At 44.7% G+C, this 24,035-nt stretch overlaps 1 protein-coding gene across 4 annotated transcripts; it reads left to right on the top strand.

The window, feature by feature from the left end:
- The first annotated feature begins 1,205 nt into the window (after positions 1–1,205).
- Positions 1,206–23,455, top strand: DDO (D-aspartate oxidase). 4 transcript variants are annotated; one of them, XM_081094916.1, is made up of 5 exons: positions 1,206–1,642; positions 3,292–3,467; positions 5,902–6,010; positions 9,688–9,864; positions 12,339–13,669. In XM_081094916.1, exons 2-5 carry the CDS (start codon positions 3,296–3,298, stop codon positions 12,904–12,906), a joined length of 1,026 nt encoding a protein of 341 aa, XP_080951042.1. In that variant the 5' UTR covers positions 1,206–1,642; positions 3,292–3,295; the 3' UTR covers positions 12,907–13,669. The 4 variants fall into 4 exon arrangements, with proteins under 4 accessions (XP_080951042.1, XP_080951044.1, XP_080951041.1 ...); XM_081094918.1 differs by lacking the exons at positions 1,206–1,642; positions 12,339–13,669 and adding exons at positions 2,426–2,485; positions 23,386–23,455; XM_081094915.1 differs by lacking the exon at positions 1,206–1,642 and adding an exon at positions 2,426–2,485 and having other exon boundaries at positions 12,339–14,164.
- The last annotated feature ends 580 nt before the right edge of the window (positions 23,456–24,035 follow it).

Here is a 24,035-nt window from a genome sequence, read left to right as displayed (position 1 = left end):
ATGAACGGCCTATTAGCTGTACGTGTGCACAGCTTTCTTTCTTGGTTTCATTACTGAATGTTTTCTTCTTGTCTTCCTTTCAGAGGTAAGTAGAGTCCAGACCTGGGCCGGGAGAAGAAGGAGCCCTCTCAGATATTTTCCGTCGTTCCCATTACTTTTTGGATACAGTCCTCCATCCTAGCCAGACGTATGGCACTTTGTCACTTCACTCACACAAACCTCCCCATGGAGCCACCCACGGTTTCCTCAGCTCTCTCTCAACTTCCTGCCTCTGGGACTTTGCTCCTACCACCCTCCCTCCCAACATTGCCCCTCTTCTCCTTTGTCCCTCCTGGACTGGCCACTCGGGCCCACCATGCTCCCTCTCTCCTGAGCAATCACAGCGCTCACTTGTTAGAGGACTGTCTTATTCTGCCTCGTTTCCTCTCTTGAGGGAAAAAACATCATTTTAGGGACCCCTGAGTCTCTCATAGTCCTTGCAACATGCCTTGGACAGAGTGCTCTGTAAATGTTCGTTGGTTGGTTTTATAGTAGGTGCTCAATGAAATATATATACCACCTTACAAAGAATTTTACATACCTCAACTCAGCAGGTGCTCACAACAACTTGCAAGAGAAATCTTAGTTCATTTCCAGTTTTCTTAGTTCATCTCATAAGTGAGATGACTCGCTCAGGGTAAAACGGATCTTCTGTGGCCCCTCCGTATGTGCTTTGGTGAAGACCTTGAGCCTGGGAATCTGACATTCAGACTGGCTTTCCCATTTAAGAGACCTTGGGCCCTTCCTTATTCTCTTGGAGCCTCGATTTGCTCATCTGTGGATTGGGGATAATAACAGTACCTATCTCATAGGGTGTTTGTGTTAATGGTGTCAGACTCTAGCAGATGGTTAAAGCTAAATATGCATTAGTTACAACATTATTATCATTACTTTGATACATCAAACTGCTTTCCTGTAAACAGACTTGTTGACTATAATTTTATAGTCTGCCACACAGTGGACACTCAGCAAATATTTGAATATGTGGACTAAAGGATCATTTAGTTTTTAACCTAGATTTTTTTCCTAAATAATTTTTCCAACTGCAATCAGGGCATCATCTCAGGGATCAACAACATTATTCTGTCCTTATAGCCCATCCCTCCCATTCCACACTGCCCTCCCCGCCCTCCCCCTCAGACCCAGCGGACGCAGCAGAGCCAGGAACCCCGGGGAGATGGCAGCCACATGAGGAAGCCGGGGTTTTCTTCTGGTCGGAACTGGCTGGGAGCTGGACAGCTTTGGCCGTTACTTACCACGCCCACAAATCAGCTGCCAAAACCCCAGGCTGGTGGTGAGGTGGTTTGTAAACGAGAAAAAGAAGAGCTGCTGAGTAGGCCCACTTCCAGGGCTGGCGGAGCCCCAGCTTCACAGTTTACAAGAGGAGGTCCATGGCTCCTTTCTCCAGGGAAGCAAGTGACAGAGACACAGGCGTGTGGGCCAATGGAGAGTCGGGTTAGAGGCAGCGTCCTCAGGCATGTCCCCAATGGGAAGCAGTTTTGCTTTCCCTTCGTCTCTCAGGCACTGGACCAACCACTCACTGGGAAAACAAGTGCTGGTGCCAGAGCCTCCTGTGGATTCCAGGCCGCCTTTGCAGAGACAGGTACTGGGATCCTCCTGCTCACGGCTCCGGGCTCACGCTGTACACACTCAGGGAGCGTGGGTGTGTGTCTTAAAGGGATCAGGTGACCTGACTCACAGGTCACGGGGCCAGGCTGTACCTTGCTGGCTCACATTTCTGCTCCCTGGCAGCTGGTTATTCTTAGCCATGGATTACTTTCCTTCTCAATTGATTAGAGCTGCTTTGGGAAAGTTGCTGGGCAGGGAGGACGTAGTGAAGCAGGAAAGGCAGTAAGGGAATAGGTGGCTGCCTTCTACCTCTGGGGCACGCGTGCAGGGCCACACTCCTCAAGCTTGCCCCCTCTGCTTCGCTGCCCCTTGCCCGGACCCTCCCCTGCTCCGCCCTCTGCCCTGGCAATCCTGCTTTTTCTTAGTTAGCCAGCCCGTTGTGGAGCAACAGATGAACTAATGGCCGAAGAAATGCATATGTAGCTTGAGAAATAGAAATAAAACACAGAGAACTTCACTGGAGGACTTGACAGTATCAGCCAGTGTCCGAGGCAGAACAGACCACTGACAGCTGAGCCCCACCCAGTTTGTCCTGCTCACAGCAGAGGGAACTGCCCTGCCTCCTCCTGAGGAAGGTGACTCACACTACCCGATGCCCTGGCTACTGCTGATTAGACAGAGAAGGGCCACTGTGCCAAGGGCAGAGGTACAGATTGGTTTAGCCCAATGAGCTGGCCTGCTGGTAAACATTGATAGGGATGGCAATGATCAACTAGACAAATTGTATTTTCTCTCTCTGGAGTTTGAGCCTGAGACCTATAGAGACAGAGAGCAAAACCAGAGCTGGACAGACAAGCAGGGAAGGCATGACAGACAGGTAAGCTGACAGTGGAGCAGGGCTCAGTGGCGAGGGGGTGGGAGTGTGTTGACCCCTCATTAACCCTCTGGTTCTTACACTGGGTGCTGGTCTCAGGCGCCTGCCCAGCCCAGGCTTCTGCATTTCCATACGGACTCTCAGAAAGAGCCCTCTTTATGAGACATACTCTGTGGGTCTCTCTCATTTACCATCCAGAGGAGTTAATAAGGAATTCTTATGACTTGGTTTATAGATGAGGGCATCCAGGCTAGGAGGCCATGGGTTGCTCCCCAGCTTACAGAAAAGCCTGCTTTCAGAGGGCGGGGTTTCAGGCATAGGGTGAGGGTGAGTGTGGGAGTGCGGAGCTCGGGAAAGCAGTGACAGAGGTAGGGAAGGAGGCGAGGAGAGAGGAGATGTTGAGTTCAGTCGTTCAGACTTTCTGTCAAATGTTGTTATATTTGCTGCTGTGTCTACCTTGCTTACTCCACTCACCTTTCCTAGGTTTTACCCAGAGGGAAAGTAGTTTAGGAAAGGGGGCCGAATGAGCAGAAATATCCCCTCAAAGGCAAACCCACAAAACTGTCGTATGTTCCAAGGGCAACTCCAGGCTGGTTTTGCGCTCATGTCTAAAACTCCATCCAGACCTTGCTGCCCACACCCCGATACTTAATGGGAAGAGAACTTACAGGGAGCTCTCCTTATCCCACGAGAAATGCCAACAGGAAAGGTCTTATTGTGAGAGGCTTTGGACCTCGGGCCAAACTTTGTACTGGATGGAATAACCGCTCAAATGAGATTTAGAGCTCACACACCTTCTTTCCCCGCAGGCCCATGGATCCAGTCCGGGTTGCCGTGGTGGGGGCAGGTGTGATGGGGCTCTCCACTGCTCTGTGCATTTCCAAATTGGTCCCAGGATGCTCCGTCACAGTCATTTCAGACAAGTTCACCCCTGAGACAACGAGTGATGTGGCGGCTGGAATCCTTATTCCCCACGTTTACCCAGGTGAGAGGAATCTTCCTTCCTCTGTCCAACATGGTGGATGTCAGGTAGAATGAGGATGCATGGAGTGTCATGTGAGCTTATAGCATCTTATTGGTTCATCTGTTAGCAAGAGCTCAGTTATGCTGTAAGATAGGAACAGCCTCCAAACTTTAGCAGTTTAAGAAGCAAGGGTTTACTTCTTGCTCACGGTATATGTTTGTTGAGCATCAGCAAGGGATCAGCAGGGACCTAAGCTGATGGAGCAGCTGCTGCTTGAATGTCATCAGTATCTGTGTGTGGGGGGCAGAGAGCTCTGGTGGGGAGGGGTCTCACCTCTGCAATTAAAGGCTCTGGCTAAGTGACTTTTATCACTTGTGATGACAGCTCATTGGCCAGCACCACTCACATGCTCTCACCCCTCAGAGGAGGCCAGGAAGTGCAGTTCTGTAAGGCTCCCCGCAGATGGACAGGCAGAAGTATTTGGTGAGCAGCACTAATAACTGCCACAATTGGCCACTCTGTCTTTCCATGGATTCCAGTAATGACCATCAAGTCAGAAGCTACCTGTGTGTAAAGGGACCAATATCCTTATCTCTAAGCCAGAATAGAACAACCAGTCAGTATGTGTTCAGGCTGAAAGATGCATTGGGTTTGAGTTTGTTTTTGCTTGTTAATCCTCACCAGGGGATTTTTTATTTTTTATTTTTTATTTTTTAGAGAGAGAGTGGAAGGGACGGGGAGAGACACACAGAGAGAAACATCAATGTGAGAGAGACACATAGAGAGAAACATTGACATGAGAGTGACTCATCGATTGGTTGCCTCCCACATGTGCTCCGACCAGGCCCAGTGGTAAATATCTTCTGTGCTCATGAGTATCAACACCATATGAGGACCATACTGGTTTTGTAGGGTCGTGTGAAAATTCAATGGATTAATATATGTAAAGCACTTAGAACAGTGCCTGGGACACAGCAAGTGCTATATACTTAGTTGCTATTGTTATTACTGCCACTCGGGCTACCTTTCTTTTTACCAGCATGAGAACATGAATTAGGTCACCAGGCTTGCTTTACTCACTGTTGAACTGAGTAGAGCAGTTCTTTTGGGATGATTTCATGTGGATCTCAGCCACTATTTTGTTTTTCAGGTTTTGGGTGGGAACAGGGAATGCATTTTAATACAGCCCCATACACTGGCCTAGATTGTTGGGGTATAATCCTTAGGGGTCTAATTTAGTTTTCTTTGGAGTTTATTATTTATTTCTTCCTGATCTCTACCATGGTGGCACAGTCCACAGTCTTGGAATACAGTGTCGAGTACACAATGGGCACATGCTTAAAGACAGCACATTGTCTCTCCTAACAAGTTTTGAAACCCTGCTACTGAAACGCTCTCATTGACCTGGGGTTTGTCTGGGGAGCAGGGTGACTCCAGGGGCATGTTCACTCTACTGTGAACCAGAGGGACATCTCTCCAAACAGCTGACCAGCATCCTTTGTGCCTCAGTTCCCTCCTCTCCTCTGTGCTGCCCCCACTGCAGCCCCTCAGAATGACTGTTCCCTGGCCTGGCCCTGGTCTCTCCCTTACGAACCTTCCACAGGAACCAGAGGGCCAAATACTTTACCCACAGTTAGATTTATCTGTGCCTGCGTTGGACACTCTTATTTGGGGGCTGCACCCTGACCCTTATTTCCTCCCTGACAGGCCTGCCACCCTTCTAGAAGCTGTGTCCAGGCCCCATCTCCTGGGCTCTGGCAGGGATGCCTGGGGAATAGGGAGCACTGGTCCGCAGGACTCTGACAGAGGTGGTGCTGGTGCGGTCCTGCACGCCCCTGCTGCCCGTGGCATGCTGCTCTAAGCGGCCCGTGATTCATGGAGTGGAACGGATGGAGGGCATGGCAGCCTGGCTGGGGCTGCAGGGAGCCCTTCCTGAGGAGCTCACCTTCATAATTCAGGGCTTGTTTCCTTGTGGCAGCGGGTGAGCTCTCCAGCTTCCCATTGATGTGCATTCCCTTTTCTGTCCTGGCTCACCTGGGCCTCACAGGTCTCCCTTTGTCACCCACCATGTTTTCAGTCCCCAGGAAAGTAGCCCTGATTCTTTCTCCTCTTGTTTTAACTGTATGGCCAGCTGGATGCCTCACCATGAACTGACTTCCGCTCAGGTTGGTTATAAACCCTTCAAGGACCTCTGCCCAAGACCACCTGCCAGCTGGCTCACCAATCAGATAGATCCCCCCTCATTGGTTGGTTCCCCCTTTGTTGATTGTCATTATACAAACAGATGCTGACAGCAGAACTCTGGTCACTGATAAATCCTCCACATGGTGGTACTTGATCTAAATGTTCCTCTTCACCTCTTTATTCTTTTCCCTGGCATCTAGAAGGAGCTCATCTGAAGCATAGTCATTATAATTTCCCTTTCTGTTCCACTTGCTTTTCTCCCTGATTATAGACACACCCATCCACAAGCAAAAGCAGTGGTTCAGAGAGACCTTTGACCACCTATCAGCAATCGCCAATTCTGCAGAAGCCGGGGAGGCTGCCGTTCACCTGGTGTCTGGGTAAGAGAGGAGAGTTGAGGTTATTTAGAATTTAGAATGATCTAAACAGACTTCAGAGTTCAACATATATTATTGTCGGGTGTCTGCTGTGTGCAGAATGCTGACCTGGATGTGGGAGGATTTAGAAGAACAGTTTAGGCTTTACTCCAAAGAACTCGAGAAAGGCAAGTTACGGTGTTAGACTTTTTAATAATGAACATCCATTACAGTTTCTCAACAAATACTGCTTTGAGTTTCCTTGGGGGTTATGCAGTGATTTGCAAATATGGCCGTAAAAATATGTCAGGTAAGCAGTGAGGTGGGTTATGTGAGGATAATGGGGCTGATGGAAAGCAAACAGGTATGACACTCGAGTAGGTGCAGAGACCCAAAATATAGGGACATCTTATATACTTAGTGTCCCTGGAGAATGCTACGTTCCAAAAATGTAAATTTTGTGGTCACCAAAGTTACCTTGTGAAGTGCCACTTAGGAAAAAAATATTTCTGAAATGGTTAGCCCACTCCTATTGATTCTTCGTATCTGATTTCAGGAGATGCACAATTAAACAAAAGAGTTTAAAAATAAATCCTATGTAACATTTCTAACACAAACCAGCACTTAAAACATTGCAATATCTTCCTATATGGTCTTAAGTAGAGATCAGTAACCATTCTATCACTTTTAACTTAGTGACATAACCTATATGCATCTGTGTTATCCTGTGTTATATAACACAGTCATGCCCGACAGCCTTTGAAAGAGCAGAGGCATGTTTGCCTTTTGCTAAATTCTTAAATCCACTGCACCCTTTGTGCTATTTCTAAAGCAAAACAAACAAACAAACAACCTCCCCCCCCCCCCAAAAAAAAACACACCAAAAAACCCTGTCCTCCCTCCTCTTTTGACAATGTCTGCTGACATTTTTTTGCTGGTGAACACACCTGCATCAGGCAGATTTCTACCCTTTTCCTTTTCTTGCCCTCCCTCACCATCACAAATACCAAAATATGTCGACATCACTAATTCCTCAAAGTCTTTGTCCAAAGTAGCAACTTTCACTTCTCTACCTTCTGAAGATAGATGGTTCTATAACTGTCTCCAAAACCAGGTGATGAGCCATGTAGGCAAATGGTTCTCATTAAGAGATGGCCACCCTTCATTTTTGTCAAAACCAATGTGGTCCCGTCTAATTCACAAACTTTGGCTCTACATAATTTTTAAAAACAGCTGTGTCCACAATTTAAATGACCTTTCAAGAGTAAGACTGCCACCATTGAGGTTATTATAAAGAAGGCACGTTAAGCTATTCCAGAAGAGAGCTCTTCATTTCCCCTCACATGAATGATTTTTATCCCACTTGCTTCCAAAAAGGATTTGGATGAGTCAAGCCAAGACAAGGGCACAATGCTCTGTGCATCTTTGGCTTAAGTATATCACTTTATTAATCTGTTTATTCCTTCAAAACAAGTTTTCAGCATTCATCAGTGTCAGGTACTATCCTAGGTATTAGGGATATATAAATGAGCAATTTAATACATACTGCTTGGCATATAGTAGATGCTCAATAAATATATATGAAGTGATTTTTTAAAGAAGGACAGACATGGTCCTGCCCTCATGTAGCCTATGGTATGTGGATAATGCCCTAAGTCTAATGAGACACAAATTACGAAAGCAGTTATCTGGAGAATAAACTTGCTCTGGGATTTTATGAGAAGCCACCAGGAAGAAAGTGATGTTTCAGTGCAGACCATCCAGATGAGGGTAGGTTAGTTCGGTGATGTGTAGAGGTGAAAGGGGCACAGACACGGTCGAGGACAGAGGAGGCAGCATTCTGGGTAGAGGCAAGGGCACATGCATAGACCTGAGTCTGGGGTGATTGTGGTGTGTTGGAGGGATTGAAAAATTCCAATGTAATGGGAAGGATTTTACACAGTGAAGTAACTGATCATAGTTACATTTCAAAAATATTCTGTCTGTAGTGTGGAAGACAGATTTGTGGAACATGAGATGATGATGGGATAGATTAGCTGTTGATAGTGGGGATAGAGAGTAGATGAATTAAGAAATGCTTAAGAGGAGATTTATTATTATTATTTAAATATTTTTATTGATTTCAGAGAGGAAGGAAGAGGGAGAGAGAGATAGAAACATCCATGATGAAAGAGAATCATGGATTGGCTGCCTCCTGCAAGACCCCTCTGGGGATCGAGCCCACAACCCGGGCATGTGCCCGTGACTGGAATCCAACCTGGGACCTTTCAGTTCGCAGGCCAATGCTCTATCCACTGATCCAAAATGGCTAGGGCTATTATTATTATTTTAATTCTCACCTGAGAGAGGGAAGGAGAGAGAGAGAGAGAGAGAGAGAGAGAGAGAGAGAGAGAGAGAGAGACAGAGAGACAGAGAGACAGAGAGAGACAGAGAGAAAGAAAAAGAAACACGGATGTGAGAGAGAAACATCCATTGGTTGCCACCTGGAGGCACCCTGACCAAGGATCTAACCCCCAACTTGGGTATGTGCCCTGACTGGGAATTGAACCCAGTCTTTGGTGTATGGGATGACATTCCAACCAACTGAGTTACCAGGCCAGGGCTTATGAGGAGATTTGATGGGACCTGATAGTTGATGGCATGCAGGGGTTGAGAGAGTAAAGGGTGATTTTGGGGTTCCTGGCATTAGCACCTGTGTGGATGGGATCCCATTTTCTGAGTTGGATAAGATGGGGAAAGGAGTAGGGGAAGTGTGTGTGTGTTTATTGTATGAGATATGAGGTCGACATTCAGTGGGGAGTAGGAAACATGATGGGTGTGGATCTGATTTTGGAACTCATGAGAGAGAAGTGGGCTGGAGATGTAGCCTGCTGAGTGTTTGGCCTACAGCTGATGGTGAAGATATGGAAGAGGGCAATCTAGCCCAGAGAGAGCTTGAAGCATGAGCACACATTACAGAGCCCTGAGGCAAACTACTTAGTTATGAATTACTCACATCATTAGTAACCATGTACAGCACTCAAATGATTTTCCTGACTATTTCAGAGCAGCCATGATTTACAAAATTTATTCCTATTGATGAAAAACACTTGTAACTTCAACATATGCCTCACAGCTATTGGTAGAATTATTACAGGCTTCTTGTTGTCAATCAATATCATTCCAGCCTCATCCACCCCAACCATGACTTTGCAGGAACAGGACTTCTCCAGACAACTTCTTTTATCAAGAGCTAAACGAATGACCTACAACTTAAGTCATAATTTGCACCCCAGCCTCCTGGACTCTCACCATTGCTCATTCCAATTTAGATATTTTGTTCAGGAATGAGGCCAACCTTTAAACTTTTGATAGTTTGCTTATAATTTATGTCAAGCATTATGCAAAACAGGAAAAGCTTTCCTCTAATGTGCATAGTCATAAGTAAATAAGAAAATCTAGGCAAGAGCTTTTTGGAAAAAAGAGAATTAAATCCAATCTTTAAAAGATACACTACCTGTTAAATGTCTTATTCCCCTCACTCATGAACATTTTAAATTTAGCTGCTAAGGTATCTGAACCCAAGAGAATGGAAGAATAGGTCTTTTGCTCATGTACAGGAAGTGTGATTTTTCATTGCTTTAGAGAATGTCACATGGGGTTCATAAGAGATGTGTTATTTCACAAAATTTCAGGAAATTTATTCTCCTAATATGCTTCAGTTGGCAGGTATTTCAGAGCATTCCTACTGAAGAAGTGCCATTCTGGGCTGACGTGGTTCTGGGGTTTCGAAAGATGACCGAGGCTGAGCTGAAGAAATTTCCCCAACATGTGTTTGGTCAGGCTTTTACAACGCTAAAATGCGAAGGTTCTGCCTACCTCCCATGGTTGGAGAAAAGGTCAGTTTACATGGCTCTTTGCTGCTTCCTTCATCGGTCATAGCCATAATTAACTTCTTAGCTATTCACAAAATATATACTGAAAATTCTCTGTGGTCCCTCAGAGCTCTTGCACTGTGTCTCGTTGGTCACAGATGGCTAGGGCTTTGAAAACAATTTGAAGACAGTGCTTGAGTCACAGGAGTGAGTCACACCATTCTTTTTGATGAGTGACATGCCCATCTCCTACTTGTAGTGTGCATCTTTTTTTTTTTTTTATTAAATATATCTTATTGTTTTTTTACAGAGAGGAAGGGAGAGAGATAGAGAGTTAGAAACATCGATGAGAGAGAAACATTGATCAGCCGCCTCCTGCACACCTCCCACTGGGGATGTGCCTGCAACCCAGGTACATGCCCTTGACCGGAATTGAACCTGGGACCTTTCAGTCCGCAGGCCAATGCTCTATTCACTGAGCCAAACCGGCCACGGCTGTAGTGTGCATCTTGATGCACAATATGGTTCACCACCACCACCACGACACATCAATAAAACCAACTTATTGAAATAGTATCTTAGTCTCCTGGCCTGTACAATGGAGTTTGGAAAATATGCTTCCAGTTATATAAAATTACTAGTAGATGATTTACTCTAGTTCTTTGAATAAGAGAATCCTATGCTTATTATAAATTATTTTTGAATATTTTCCTCACTGGTGGTAAAGAAACTAGCTTCATTGTTTTCTTTTGTTATAAACAAGAACTCTAAAACTGAGGGTTTATCTAAATTATGTAATCCCTTCCTCACCAAGGTTAGCCCCAAATACCTTCAACTTGCATTTTGGCTTGGTTTTCAGGACTTCTTATTTCCATTAGGATTCCTCTCTCCCACAGCCTGGATTTTAGGCTTAATGAAAATGGACACTTGGATTTTAGGGTGATGATCAGAGGACTTGGGCTGAGGCTATGTAATGAGCACAGCTTCTTGACACCCCCCCCCCCACCCCCATTTCCTCCTGGGTGGTTGGGGCAATGGTATCCTCCCTGCCCAGGGTGAGGTCAGTTGCAGGAAGCTCCAAGAGCAAAGTCACCAAGCTTCTTATACCCCCAACCACGTCACTCAAAACCTCCCGAATAACTACTTCATATGATGGTAAAGGCTGCCATGTAGGTACCTGATTACCTAAAACTTCTAGCTTCCAGGTGCAGTTTCCTCCTACATTTTTGTGCCATCTTAATGCATTGGCCATGGCTATAAGATAACGACTGAGTATCACCACATGGTCACATCACAACTGCACAAGGATGACTGGGCACATTCAGTAAGTTTTCTTGTGAGGCATGAGGGCTGGGAGGAACTCAGCACAGCAAGCCTGACAGGGCTTCCCAACACCCTGTGCTCTATGCTAATTTAAGAAGTTTCCAGGTGGAGGATGAACTTTCATCAGTAGCTCAATCAGCAAGGTACCCTTGAAATGGAAAAGAAGGATACTTACATTTATTGAATTCCTATATAATTGTCATAAAAAACCACGAGAGCTCAGCACTCTTGTCTCTAGGTTATAGCTGAAAAAACAAATTTAGTGAGTTTAACTAATTTGCTCAAATTCCAAGGCTGGTAAATCCTCTTATTTTTCTGAATTAGGAGAATAATTTTGAGTTCTAATTGGGATGGTTGGAACACAGAACATAATGTTTAAATATTAGCCCTCTCCTGCTAACATCCCTGTGGTAGATATAAGGGGAGCTTGTCAGCCCTGTCCCAACCATTTAGTTAGGGAGACTAATACAAAGGAACATGCAAGACAAAAATGTCCCAGGCAGTTAATTTAGGTGCTAAGAAATGACATAAAAAAGAAATACTTGGGTATTTAAAATACCCAGATTAATTTGGTACTTATTTGGCATCTAGAATGATATAGAAACTCTACTACACATAGAAAGGACAGCTCGGCTAGTGTGACTCAATGTTTGAGTGTCATGGTTCCATTCTGGTCAGGGCACATGCCCAGGTTGTGGGCTTGATTGCCAGTAGGGGGTGTGCAGGAGGCAGCCATCAATGATTTTCTGTCATCATTTCTATCTCTCTCTCCCTCTCCCTTCTTCTCCGAAATCAGTAAAAAAAAATATTAAAAAAACCCCCACATAGGACAAAGAACAGGATTTGTAGCTGTGAGTACTTGAAACAGAGTTTATCTTTGTATTATTATTTATTAAGTATTGTATTGTTTTCCATATGAACAACTGTAAAGCTACTTTTGCCCCACCCTGCATATTATTTACTTGGCTTTGAATTTTTGAAATAGGTTTTTATTTCGGTTCCACTTTTGGAATCCCCAGTTTCCAAGAATATGAAGCAATCGGTGGCTAGAATTCGGCCTGCTCGGGCCGTGGAAGTTCTTCAGGTGTTTGTTTCCATGTCCCTGCCCATCACTGCCGGTACAGGTTGAGCAGGAAGTTGCTAAGGCTCACCTCCTGGTCTCTGCATCTCCCCAGGGTCAAAGAAAGGGGGGGCATGATACTCACCCGGCGAATAGAAGACCTGTGGGAGCTTCACCCGTCCTTCGACATCGTGGTCAACTGTTCGGGCCTTGGAAGCAGACAGCTTGCTGGAGACTTGGAGATCTTCCCCGTGAGGGGCCAACTACTTAAAGTTCAGGCTCCCTGGGTGAAGCATTTTATCCGAGATGGGAGTGGACTGACATATATTTACCCCGGTGCATCCAACGTAACCCTGGGTGGAAGTAGGCAAAAGGGAGACTGGAATCTGTCTCCAGATGCAGAAATTAGCAGAGATATTCTTTCCCGATGCTGTGCTCTGGAGCCCTCCCTCCACGGAGCCTGGGACATAAAGGAGACGGTGGGCTTGAGGCCCTACAGAGCAGGTGTCCGGCTGCAGAAAGAGATCCTAGCCCGGGATGGCCGGAGGCTGCCTGTGGTCCACCACTATGGCCATGGGAGCGGGGGCTTCTCCATGCATTGGGGGACGGCTCTGGAGGCCACCAGGCTGCTAAAGGAGTGTGTGCAAGCCCTCAGGGCCCCCGCTCCCAAGTCAAAGATGTAAGTGACAAAGATGTAAATGACAGCAAATGGCCCAGGAGACTACTGACCAACATAATTTCTGATACAATGTGTACGAGTAGATTTGGAACTAGTACTAATCTAATCTAGTGCTATTCTGGTACTAGATTTACATCTATTACTAATCACCTGGAACATAAAGCTCTATTTCTATTAAAAATAAAGATTTTGATAAAAAAAGATTTCTTTTAGATCTGGTGTCCAAGAATCTATGTTCATTTACATGGATGCTGGAAGCTGTAGGGATTTCGACATCTTTGGCTCATAAATCCACAGGAGGAGATAAGGCATGGGAGCCACTGAGCTCACTGCCAGTTGCAGAGCTGCCCATGATGCTCCCTGGTTGAGATTAAAGTCCTCGTAAATAAAATTACACGGGGATCACGTGATACAAGTTTATTACAGTTAATAAAAGACAAAGCATGACTCCTGCTAGAAGAATTCCTGGTGGAAGTCACAGTGGCATCAACTCCATAGCTGTCTGGGGTCAACTCCCTGAGGGCCGCACTTTGCATTACCATGGGCAATTGAGAGCTGGCTTGTTGTATGGTGGACTGTGCCCAAGCATTTTTGAAGATTGAATAGAATGTGCAGCCAAAGAGCTAATTTGCTAATTAAGATGGAACAATCCTTCTGAATGAAATATAACCAGAGTTTTTTTTTGCAAGTTTTAAAAAAAAGCTCTGGGGAGGAGGGGTTGTGTCTCATGATAAAATGAGTTTGGGAATTAAAGATATCTAACTGGTTTCTTGACGCGGGCCTACTCAGAGCCTTTCATCTGTTCATGTGTATTATGAATTCTCAGGAGGGTTTGGTTTGAGTGAATGGCAAAGGAGATGCTCTTCGTTGAGATAAGGAAGCTTGGGAGAAACAGGGGTGATTTTTTTGGGGGGGAGGTGGCGTATGTTTAGAGATGAATTCTGTTTTGGATACTCTGAGGGAGATGTGGGGTTGGCAATGAGAATGCGGGAAGAGAAAGCCTCTAGCACAGTTTTATTTTTGCTGTTTCGTTCACTGAGCTTTTGCATCTGATTTTGTTTGAAGAAAAAATACTGCTGGGAGAGAGAAAGAAGATGTATGGGAGAGGGGTTAGGGAGGGGCTGGGGTGGTGGAGAAAGCAATCCAGTGTGGGTTCTTTTCTATAGATTTCCACCAGGGGGTGGTATTGCATTAAATTCAGATAAATTGGCAAATCTGAAATTTAGAAATGACTGGAAATAAAAAAATGGATAGATACCAGGTGATTTGAGCGAATATGTGATTCTTTTGAGTATATATGCCCCAAATGCCTGTTGTTCTGAATTCTGTGTCAAGTATTTGATAAATGTACAAACTTAGATGAAATACATACAGACACATGAGCACACACTCTCATTACATGAAACCTATGAGAAATAATGTTATGATAAAATGGCATTTTAAAGAAGGGGGAATACATTTTTAATGGTTAGAAATAAAAATGAAGAATGCTGCTCAGAACAGGTAGTCTTTCCGTCACTTTCACGATGGTTTGAAGTGTTTTGAACTTGTTGCTTATGGCCCAGTTTCAATAATGCTGCATTTTCATGTCGTGTAGGCAGGCTCACACTCTATGACACGGTCTACTTGCTACTCTCAGAGTTTAGTTTCACTCTGTATTTTATATTTCTAATGCCCAACATTACAAGACTGAAAGATTGGAGGCTTCCTGAGAAAGTGGTCATGGCTGCAGCCCTGCTTCATTTTCACTAGTGGCTAAGAATGTGCTCCCAGTATTGCTCAAAGGTTTCCATCACTAGCTGCCAACCAGACTGCACATTAGAATCCTCTAGGAAGTTTAGGAAAAATATTGATGTCCAGCCCTACTCTATTAAATTAGAATCTTTGGAGGTGGGGTGGGCTGTAATATCGGTATTTGCTCAATACCACTAGCCTTCCCTTCCTTTCTCGCCTTCTCAGGGCATCGTCCTGGGGACGTGCTCACATAAGCAGGGATGTCATAGGTACTTCTGGGCAAGGTGGCCAAGCTGTCTCCCAAAGTGGGTCTCTAGAAACGCCGGGAATCACCTCGCTGCCTGTAGACAGCTATCTGTCTTTGTCTGAAAGATGAGAGACAATTTTCAAACGGGCAATGGCCGTTTGTAAAAATAGAAGCTGACCCACAGCTTGCAGCAGCCTGTCCAGGAAACCTTATTTATAATAGCCGGCCCCGGGAGCCAGCCTGCTATAGGCCAGATTTGCAGGAAGCCGGGTTGCTATCTTTAGTAATAATCCAGAAAGCTACACCATCATTTCTGAAACAATTGGCCCCAAATGGCCAGGAACTTGATGAATAACTGACAGGTCCCCTAATTTTTGTTCCATTTCTAACGTAGGACCAACCAGAGAAAGCTCAATATGCTCTCCTAACCAATCACAGTGGATGCCTTGCTTCTTGTTGGCCATCTACAGCTTCCCAGAGTGGCAGCCTCCACTCAGGGCACACCTGCAGTTCCTTTTTTTTCACTATTAAGCTTCCAATTCCTCTGCCTGCCTTGAGGTGATGGTGGCTGACTCCTTTGCTAAACCAAGCCCTGAATATAGCCGTTGCTTTTCTCATGTGCCTTTCCTTTCCTTTCCTTTCCTTTCCTTTCCTTTCCTTTCCTTTCCTTTCCTTTCCTTTCCTTTCCTTTCCTTTCCTTTCTTTTCCTTTCCTTTCTTTTTCTCTTCGTTTATTTTCTTTTTATTCCACAAAGATTTCCTGAGGTCTCTGGGGATCTGTGCTAAGGCCTGAGAATGGACTACTTTGCAGTTTGTTTTTCCCCTGTTTTCTATTACAGACCATTAAAAACTTATTTTTTTCTGAACATGGAGAACAACTGATTTCTTTCTTAAATCCCTGTGTTTGACACAGTGTGTAGCATTTGTGCCTGAGCTCAGACCTGCTGTTCCTGTGACCTAGAGCGACACGGCAGCTGTGAGGGCACCAATGTTGCAGGCATGGAGCTTCTTTAGCAGAGGCTATGGACACACTTTTAGGGTTTATTCACTTAGGAAGGAAAGAAGCTGTACAGAAAGGCCATAGCCCAGTAGAACACGATAGAAGAAAGGCTATTTTTAAAAATTATAAATGTTATAGTCTTCCTTTTATTGAATAGATTCATTCAAACCAGTTGCTATTGAAACCAATTTTTTTCTCACCCCATTAAGAGCTTTTATAGAAAAGGAGGAAAAAAAACGATGATGGGACCTGTGTCCATTGGGAGTTGCAGTTCTGGGAAACCTGGTCCAGGACTCTGAAGAATGTCAGGTATTTGAAATGAATGTAAAGTTACCCACTCCCACCCCGCCTTTTTTCTTTTCCCCAGAGCAATTTTTTTCTTGATTCCTCTCATTTTTCTTATTGGGGTTGTGAATGATGGAGGCACATAGGAAACCTGTTTCCTCTGGGTGTCATTCACTTAGGAAAAGCCGATTGAAATGTTCAAGTGGTCCCTTTCTTCTTGAAAAATCTCAGCAGTTTGCCATGAGGCCTGGGGGCTTTATTATCCCAAGTGGCTGTGCCACCTATAAATCATAGCCCTAAGCAGCGAAAGGAAATGAGTTAACCAGATCCCAGAAAATATGTAACCAGTGTTTCTTCAATTATTAGCCGAACAACTGACTCCCATCTGCTCAGAGCACCTGCCGACCTGGCCTGCAGCCACATTACCCACAATTCCACCACCCAGAGCCCGTTTCTCTTGAATTGCCATTTTACCCTGGTGCATGTTCTGTGATATCAGCCCACGCCAAAACTTTTCATGCATTCTAGGATTTCTTTTCCATACAGACCCAAGCTGTCTGGCAATGGGACTCAGGGATTGTGGCAAAATACCATACAGTTTGCCTACTCTGTTCAGGGCCCTTTTCCTAAATCTGCTCAGACCTGGAAATTCGCTACCTGGTATCTCTTGTGTCCTGCCTCTCTGGTCACAGCTTATTGGGTCATAGGAAACCATCGGTTTCAAAGCCCATATAGTTGGCATGTGTTTCTCTCTGGACGTAGGCAGTCCAGGACTGTCGTCAGGACCTCATTAGTGGCCCAGGCTGTTCACATTCAGCTGTCTCCAGGGTGTGGCTCTTGTGCTCATGGCTCCAGGATGGCGGTGGGAGCTCCAGCCAGCACACCACCACATCCACCCCCAAGGAAACTTCCCAGAAGACTCATGGAGCACATTTGCTTATATGTCACTGCATGGGATTCAGCCTCAGGCCTACACTGAGGTTCAAGGGAAGCTGGGAATGTAGTCCATTGGCTTTTGACAATGGAAAGCCCAAGGTTTGAGCAGACTCTGCTGAAAGTATCAAATTATAAATAGGGTTGAGTCAGTCAGGTCCTTAAGAATCTGTACTAAAGGATTGTGTTTCCTAGTTCTGGTAGGCTCTGGAGACCTGGAAACTTGAGCTGACAGTCCAAGTTGTTCAGGTTTACGCAGAGAAAGTCAGGTAAGAAAGAGAGGCAGAGAAAAGCAGAGAGCTCCGGTCCCACCATCCCCTGGGATTCTGATTTATTGGGTCTGGAATCTATATTATTTACTTATTTTTATGGAATTTATTGGGGTGATATTGGTTAATAAATTATGTAGGTTTCAGGTATACAATTCTATAATACATATACATGAAATCTATATGATAAAAAAGCTCCCCAGGTGATTCTGATGTAAAAAAATCAGAATCAGGGTGTCTCAATCCTGGATCCACATTAAAATGACCACGGTAAGGGAGTGGGGAGCTTTTTAAAAATATTACTGCTATCCCTGCTCAAGAGATGCTAATTCTGTTGGTCTCGGGATGGGTCCAGGTATCAGATTTTTGTTTTGTTTTGCTCTCCAGGTGATTCCCATGCACAGTCAGGGTTAAAGATCTCTGGTCCAGATAGCCAAATGGGATTTTTGTTTAAGGAAGTTACTGTAACCCACATTTGAGTGGGTGTAAAAGTAAGGCAAAACATGGGAGACCAGACATATAGAAAGTGCTATGGGTGGGCTAGGTGAACAGCAGGATGCAGGGATCAGTGAGGAAAGGGCTGAGCTGAGACAAGGCATCAAGCTCGCCAGAAGATCTTCTGGCCAATGTAGTTTCCAGACACAGGACTGATGTTCTTATCTTCTATCTTGTTCCTCTCCTACTAGGAGCCAGATCCCAGGCACAACATACCTGGAAGCTGCAGAGACCTTAAAGGCAGGGAAGAGACATGGTAGCTGCTCTCTTACCAGACAGCAGCCTTACACTCCTGCGTGGTCCCAGTAGACTAATGCCAGTGGAATGTGCAGACCTGGATGGGGGGGTGGGGTGGGGGTTAATGGACAGACCGGCTATGATCCTAAGAAAATTTTCTTCATGCTTATTCTTTCTTGCTGGTAAGATAACTCAACTGCCTGAGAATGCAGGCCATGAATGTATTCTCTGTGGTATACGCAAACTGAGATGTTAGCAGTATGTAGATAGGTTTTTGTAGTTTTTAAGGAAAATCGATCAGCAAGCCAAAAAAGAGAGCTTGTTGAATGAGGCTTACTAGTTTTTTCAAATTTTAGCTGGGATAATCTGCTCATTGATGCCACATTAATAATTTACTCACCCAGTCATTCGACAAAAAGTGTTTTGAGTACCAGGCTTGGTGTTTTGGGTACCCGTCTTCAGGTATGAAGTGTTAAACCAGACAGGTCCTTGCCCACATGGAACTTATAATTTAGAGCAAAGCAAATCATAGCCCTCAGGCCAAATTTGGCCCTCTGTCTGTTTTTGTGAATAAAGTTTTATTGGAACACAGCCATGACCATTTGTCTACATATTATCTCAATGCTTTCAGGCTACAGCAGCAAAGTTGAGGAGCTGAGAGACAGTGTGGCCCACAAGGCCTAAAATATTGACTCTCAGGTTCTTTCAGAAGCAGTTTGCAGACCCAGTGAATAGTTTAAATGTTTTCCCATCACAGGGATCCCCTTATTTTTAAGGTGCCTTAGACCAGGGTTTTTGGTGGAAAGGAGAGAATTTATTTAAATGTGCTCAAGGAGATACTTCCCTGGCAGGGGAGATACCGTGATCATGAAGGTGGTTTTCCCATTGCACTTATCCACTGCTGACCGGATGTGCTGACCCCTGCGGTTTCCACAAATGTGAGGGACTGTGTTCGTGCTCGCCCCTGAAAAAATAAAAATAAATGTGCTCAAGGAGAAAGGAAAATTATGATAAAATATATCCCAGTGGAACCTAGGGACAGGAAATTAATGCAGGCATTTCTCTTACAGCATGAGTCTTTGCCATGTAAATTGGCCATAATTCAATTCTATTAACTAAGGAACATAATCTGCATTACTAAGGACGCCATTGGTTACAACAAGATCTTGACCAGAAACTAATAATATAATCAGGAATTAGCTCTGCTATGAGAAAAAACTGTTGCCCGAGCAACACGAGTGCTTTGCTTGGGTAGTTTTGACTTTGTTTATCCTAACAATGGGAAATAATAATGGTAAAGGAGATAAGGATATATAAAATGTCCCCTGTTGGTGATAGAAAAAGGAAGGACAAGATTTAAAGGGAAAGCTAGAAGTCACTAAATACTGAATTTGTTCCATGATATTTAGATTTTATTCTTATAGCTTTAAAAAGTATCCTTATTATTAAAATTACTACAGAAAAAATAACCTTTTGGGGGGGGGTGTGATCTGAAACTTTCCAGTTCCCATTGCCTTTCCTTAATATAATAATTTTTATTAAAAAATTTAAATTAGTTCTTACCAAAACTTTTTTAAAAAGTGAGATTTCTGAGGAATAAAGAATTGGCTGTCTAGTCAGACCCCATGCTGGAGACCAATTCCAGCATGTCAAAAGGTTGATGAGACTTGGGGACTCAACAGGGTTGAGTCACACATGTAGTCACTTGCATCTGGGAATGGCTAAAGGCATTTCCCCAAACCTGAATAGGATACATTAATAGATGGTGGCTGCCAGTCAGCTAATAGGCATCTTAGTCTACATGTTATTGCCCCCTACTGGCCAAACACCTGAACAGCTAATTCCCCCATTCTGACAAGTGACTCTGTACCAAACCCTGACCCTTTGAAGTGTATATATCTCTGCCTCGTCTCAGGACAAACTGTGTTAATAAAAAGCATGGGGTCCTGAGGACAGAGAGAACCTAAGGCCTTAGACTTAAGATCTTGGATCTTAGCTCCTTTAGCTAAGCTCCTCTGACCCCCAATGCCTTCCAAAATTATATCTCGTCTCCAGACTCTTTATTAGTCTCTGGATTCCTATTTAACATCTACACACAGCCTTCTCCAGATTCCTGAACCCTTCTTGATGCTGGGACAAGAACCCCGGCACCTCATGAGAAGTGGAACTGGAATCCACACCATCGGCTCTCAGGCCTTTACACTGCACCACTGGCCTTATTTTCACAGTCCTACCTCAGGGGTATATCAGCTCTCCAGCCCTATGTCATAATTTAGTTTGCAGTGGTTTTGACTACCTTTCCTTTCCACAAGGTATCACGCTGGTCCACTACATTGTTGACCTATACTGACTGGACCTGGTGATCAAGAGGTAACCACTACTCTAGGTTTATTGGTAAGACATTTGCAGATCCAAAAGTGGGATAAATCTGACAAGAATTCAGGAGACTCCCATCTTAGTGAGTTTCTAGGGGCTCAGTAGTGTGGGGGCATATCAACATACCCCTATTAGGTGAAGGATGTGATGCCTCTGACCCCCTCACAATGTCTAGTGGGCCTCTTTGGGTTTGGGAAGCAACGTCTTCCTCATTTGAGTGTGTTACTCTGGCCCATTTACTGAGTGACCTGAAAGTTGCTAGTTTTGAATGGGTTCCAGAACAAGAGAAGGTTGTGCAACAGGTCCAGGCTGCCGTGCAAGCTGCTCTGCCGCTTGGGCCATGTGATCCCGCTGATCCACTGGTGCTTGGCGTGGCAGTGGCAGACAGGGATGCTGCTTGGAGCCTTTGGCAGTCCCCTATTGGCAACTCACAGTACAGGCCCTAAGGATTTTGGAGCAAAGCCCTGCCGTCATCTGCAGATAACTACTTTCCTTTTGAAAAACAGCTCTTGGACTGCTACTGGGAACACAGTAGAGACTGAAGGCTTAACCATGGGCCACCAAGTTACCATGTGATCTGAGATGCTCTGCACAGACTGGGTGTCATCTGACCCACTGAACCATCATGAGCATGCACAGCAGCATTCCATCATCAAATGGGAGTGGAATATCAGTGAGTGGGTCCAAGCAGGTCCTGAAGGCACAAGTAAGTTACATGAAGAATAGTCCAAATGTCTGTGATTTCCATTTCTGCTACACTGCCTTCTTGCCCCAGCCTGCACCTATGGCCTCATGGGGCATTCCCTGTGATTAGTGGAAGAGAAGGCCTGCTTTACAGGCACCAGCTGAAAGTGGACAGGTACACACGATAGCCCCTTCCTGGGACATCCCTGAAGAGAAATAGTGGAGGGAATCCTTCCAGTGGGAAGAACTTCAAGCAATGCACCTGGTTGTTCACTTTGTTTGGAAGGAGAAATGACCAGATGTTCGATTATATACCGATTCATGGGCTATGGCTCATGGTTTTGCTGGATGGCTAGTGGACTTGCAAAGAACATGATTAGAAATTGGTGACAAGGAAATCTGGGGAAGAGGTATGTGGATAGAAATCTCAAATGGTCACAGAATGTGAAGATATTTGTGTGCCATGGGAATGCTTACCCAAGAATGACCTCAGCAGAGGAGGATTTTAATAATTGAGTTGATAGGATGACTCATTCTGTGGGTACCAATCAGCCCCTTTCCTCGGACACCCCTGTCATCGCCCAAAGTGGCTTTGGTGGCAGGAATAGAGGTTACACAGGGGCTCAGCAACATGGACTTCCACTCCAAGGCCAACCTGACTATGGCCATTGTTGAAAGACCAATCTGCCAGCAGCAGAGACCAACACTGAGCCCTGATATGGCACCACTGCCTGGGGAGATCAGCCAGCCCCCTGGGAGCAGCTTGATTACATTGGATCACTTTTATCATGAAAAGAGCATGTTTTGTTCTTGTTGGAATAGACGCTTATTCTGGGTATGGCTTTGCCTGCCCTGCACACAATACTTCTGCCAAAACGACCATCTGTGGACTTACAGAATGCTTTACCCACCATTATAATATTCCACACAGCATTGCTGCTGATCAAGGAGCTCCCTTTACAGCAATAAAAGTATGCCATTGGGCCCATGCTCATGGAACTCACTGTTTTTACCATGTTGTCCACCACCCTGAAGCAGCTGGTTTGAGGAAGAGCCTTTGGAAAACTCAGTTACAGTGCCAGCGAGGTGGCAATACTTGGCAGAGCTGTGGCAAGGTTCTCCAGAAGGCTGTCTTGTCTATGCTCTGAGTCAGATTCCAATATATGGTGCTGTCTCTCTGAAAGTCAGCATTCAGGGGTCCAGGAAGCACGGGGTAAAAATGGGAGTGTCACCACTCACTGTTGCACCTAGTGAACTACTAGCAAAATTTTGCATCCTGTTCCTACAACCTATGCTTTGCTGGCCTAGAGGTCTCAATTCCAGAAAGAGGCAGACATGAGGAGACACAACAACGATTCCTTTGACCTGGAAGTAAAGATATCACCAGCCACTTTGGGCTCCTCATGCCTCTGAATTAATAGGCAGTGTGCTAGGGGGTTGGCTGGGGTGATTGATCGTGACTACCAAGGGGATATGGACTACTACTCCAAATGGAAGTAAGGAAGAGTGTGTCTGAGCCCTTAGGGAAGCGGTTCTCAACTTGTGGGTCACGACCCCTTTGGGGGTCGAATGACCCTTTCACAGGGGTCGCCTAAGATCATCGGAAAACACGTATATAATGACAAATTGTTTTTGTGATTAATCACTATGTTTTATTTATTTATTTATTTATTTTATTTATTTTTTTTAATCACTATGTTTTAATTATGTTCAATTTGTAACAATGAAATTGGGGGTCACCACAACATGAGGAACTGTATTAAAGGGTCACAGCATTGGGAAGGTTGAGAACCACTGCCTTAGGGTGTCTCTTAGCAGTACCATGTCCTGTGATTAAGGCCAGTGGGAAACTAGAACAACACAATCCAGACAGCACTCTTGAGAAATAGAGGTTTGGGTCATCCCACCAGGTAAGAACCAGAACCAGCTGAAATGCTTGCTGAAGGCAAAGGGAATACAGAATAGGTGGTGGAAAAAGGTAGTTATTAATATCAGCTTTGACCATGTATGTGACCAGTTATAGAAAAGAGTAAGAACTATATACCTCCTTACTTTGTTATAAATATATTTTATGTATGTAAATGTATATACACATATATGTATATACACATATACTGTGTTTATGCTACTATTTGCAGCACAGTAATTAATGTTATGATTATAATTTTAGGTCATTGAGAAAAAATAAATTTCATTTAGTTCTTTTTTTTTTTTTTTTTAACAGGCTGGGAAAAGTGGAAAACACTTGAAAAAATGTTTCACAGAATAGTTACAATAAAGGTTTTTAATACTTCAAGAGTGGCCTTCAGTTTTATTGGAATGTCCCGCATTATGAATACAAGGTAGTAGGTTCTATGAATTGCTCAATGCTATTTCTCCTTACAGTGTGGCTTTCTGCACTGTAGAAAACGAAAAACTACATTTCTTCGACCCTCTCACAGCTAGCGTTCCATATGTGACTTAGGCTCCTTTGGACGGATGCGTTTGCGTGAAACTTGGATTTGGAACTGAGTAAAGTGTGGAAAGAGGCAGGGCCAGAAGCATCCACTCCTGCTGGAGTGGTTGGTGGTAGACACCTTGTGGCTCTACATTTGCTGCATCCGAGAGCAGTGGCAGCTGCTTTTCCAGCAGTAGCTCAGTCAGCACCTCTTTCTTTACTTTTCCATGACTTAGGAAGCCACATAATACTTAGAAATAGTACCTTTCAGCTTATATTAACCCTAAATGTAGCATTTGCTATCTGCAACTGAATGCTACATACCAACCAGGCCCGGTACCTGAGAAGCCATCACATCATCTCCACCACTCAGTTCTCGGTACCTGGTACCATGTAGCCCCATAATCAGGTTAGGTTAGCCTGCAGGTAGACTGGGA

Source organism: Myotis nattereri (assembly GCF_964212035.1).
Source record: "Myotis nattereri genome assembly, chromosome: 6".
NCBI classification, from domain to species: Eukaryota; Metazoa; Chordata; class Mammalia; order Chiroptera; family Vespertilionidae; genus Myotis; species Myotis nattereri.
The sequence above is the reverse complement of the archived record's forward strand: the minus strand, read 5'-3'. Positions and strand labels throughout refer to the sequence as shown.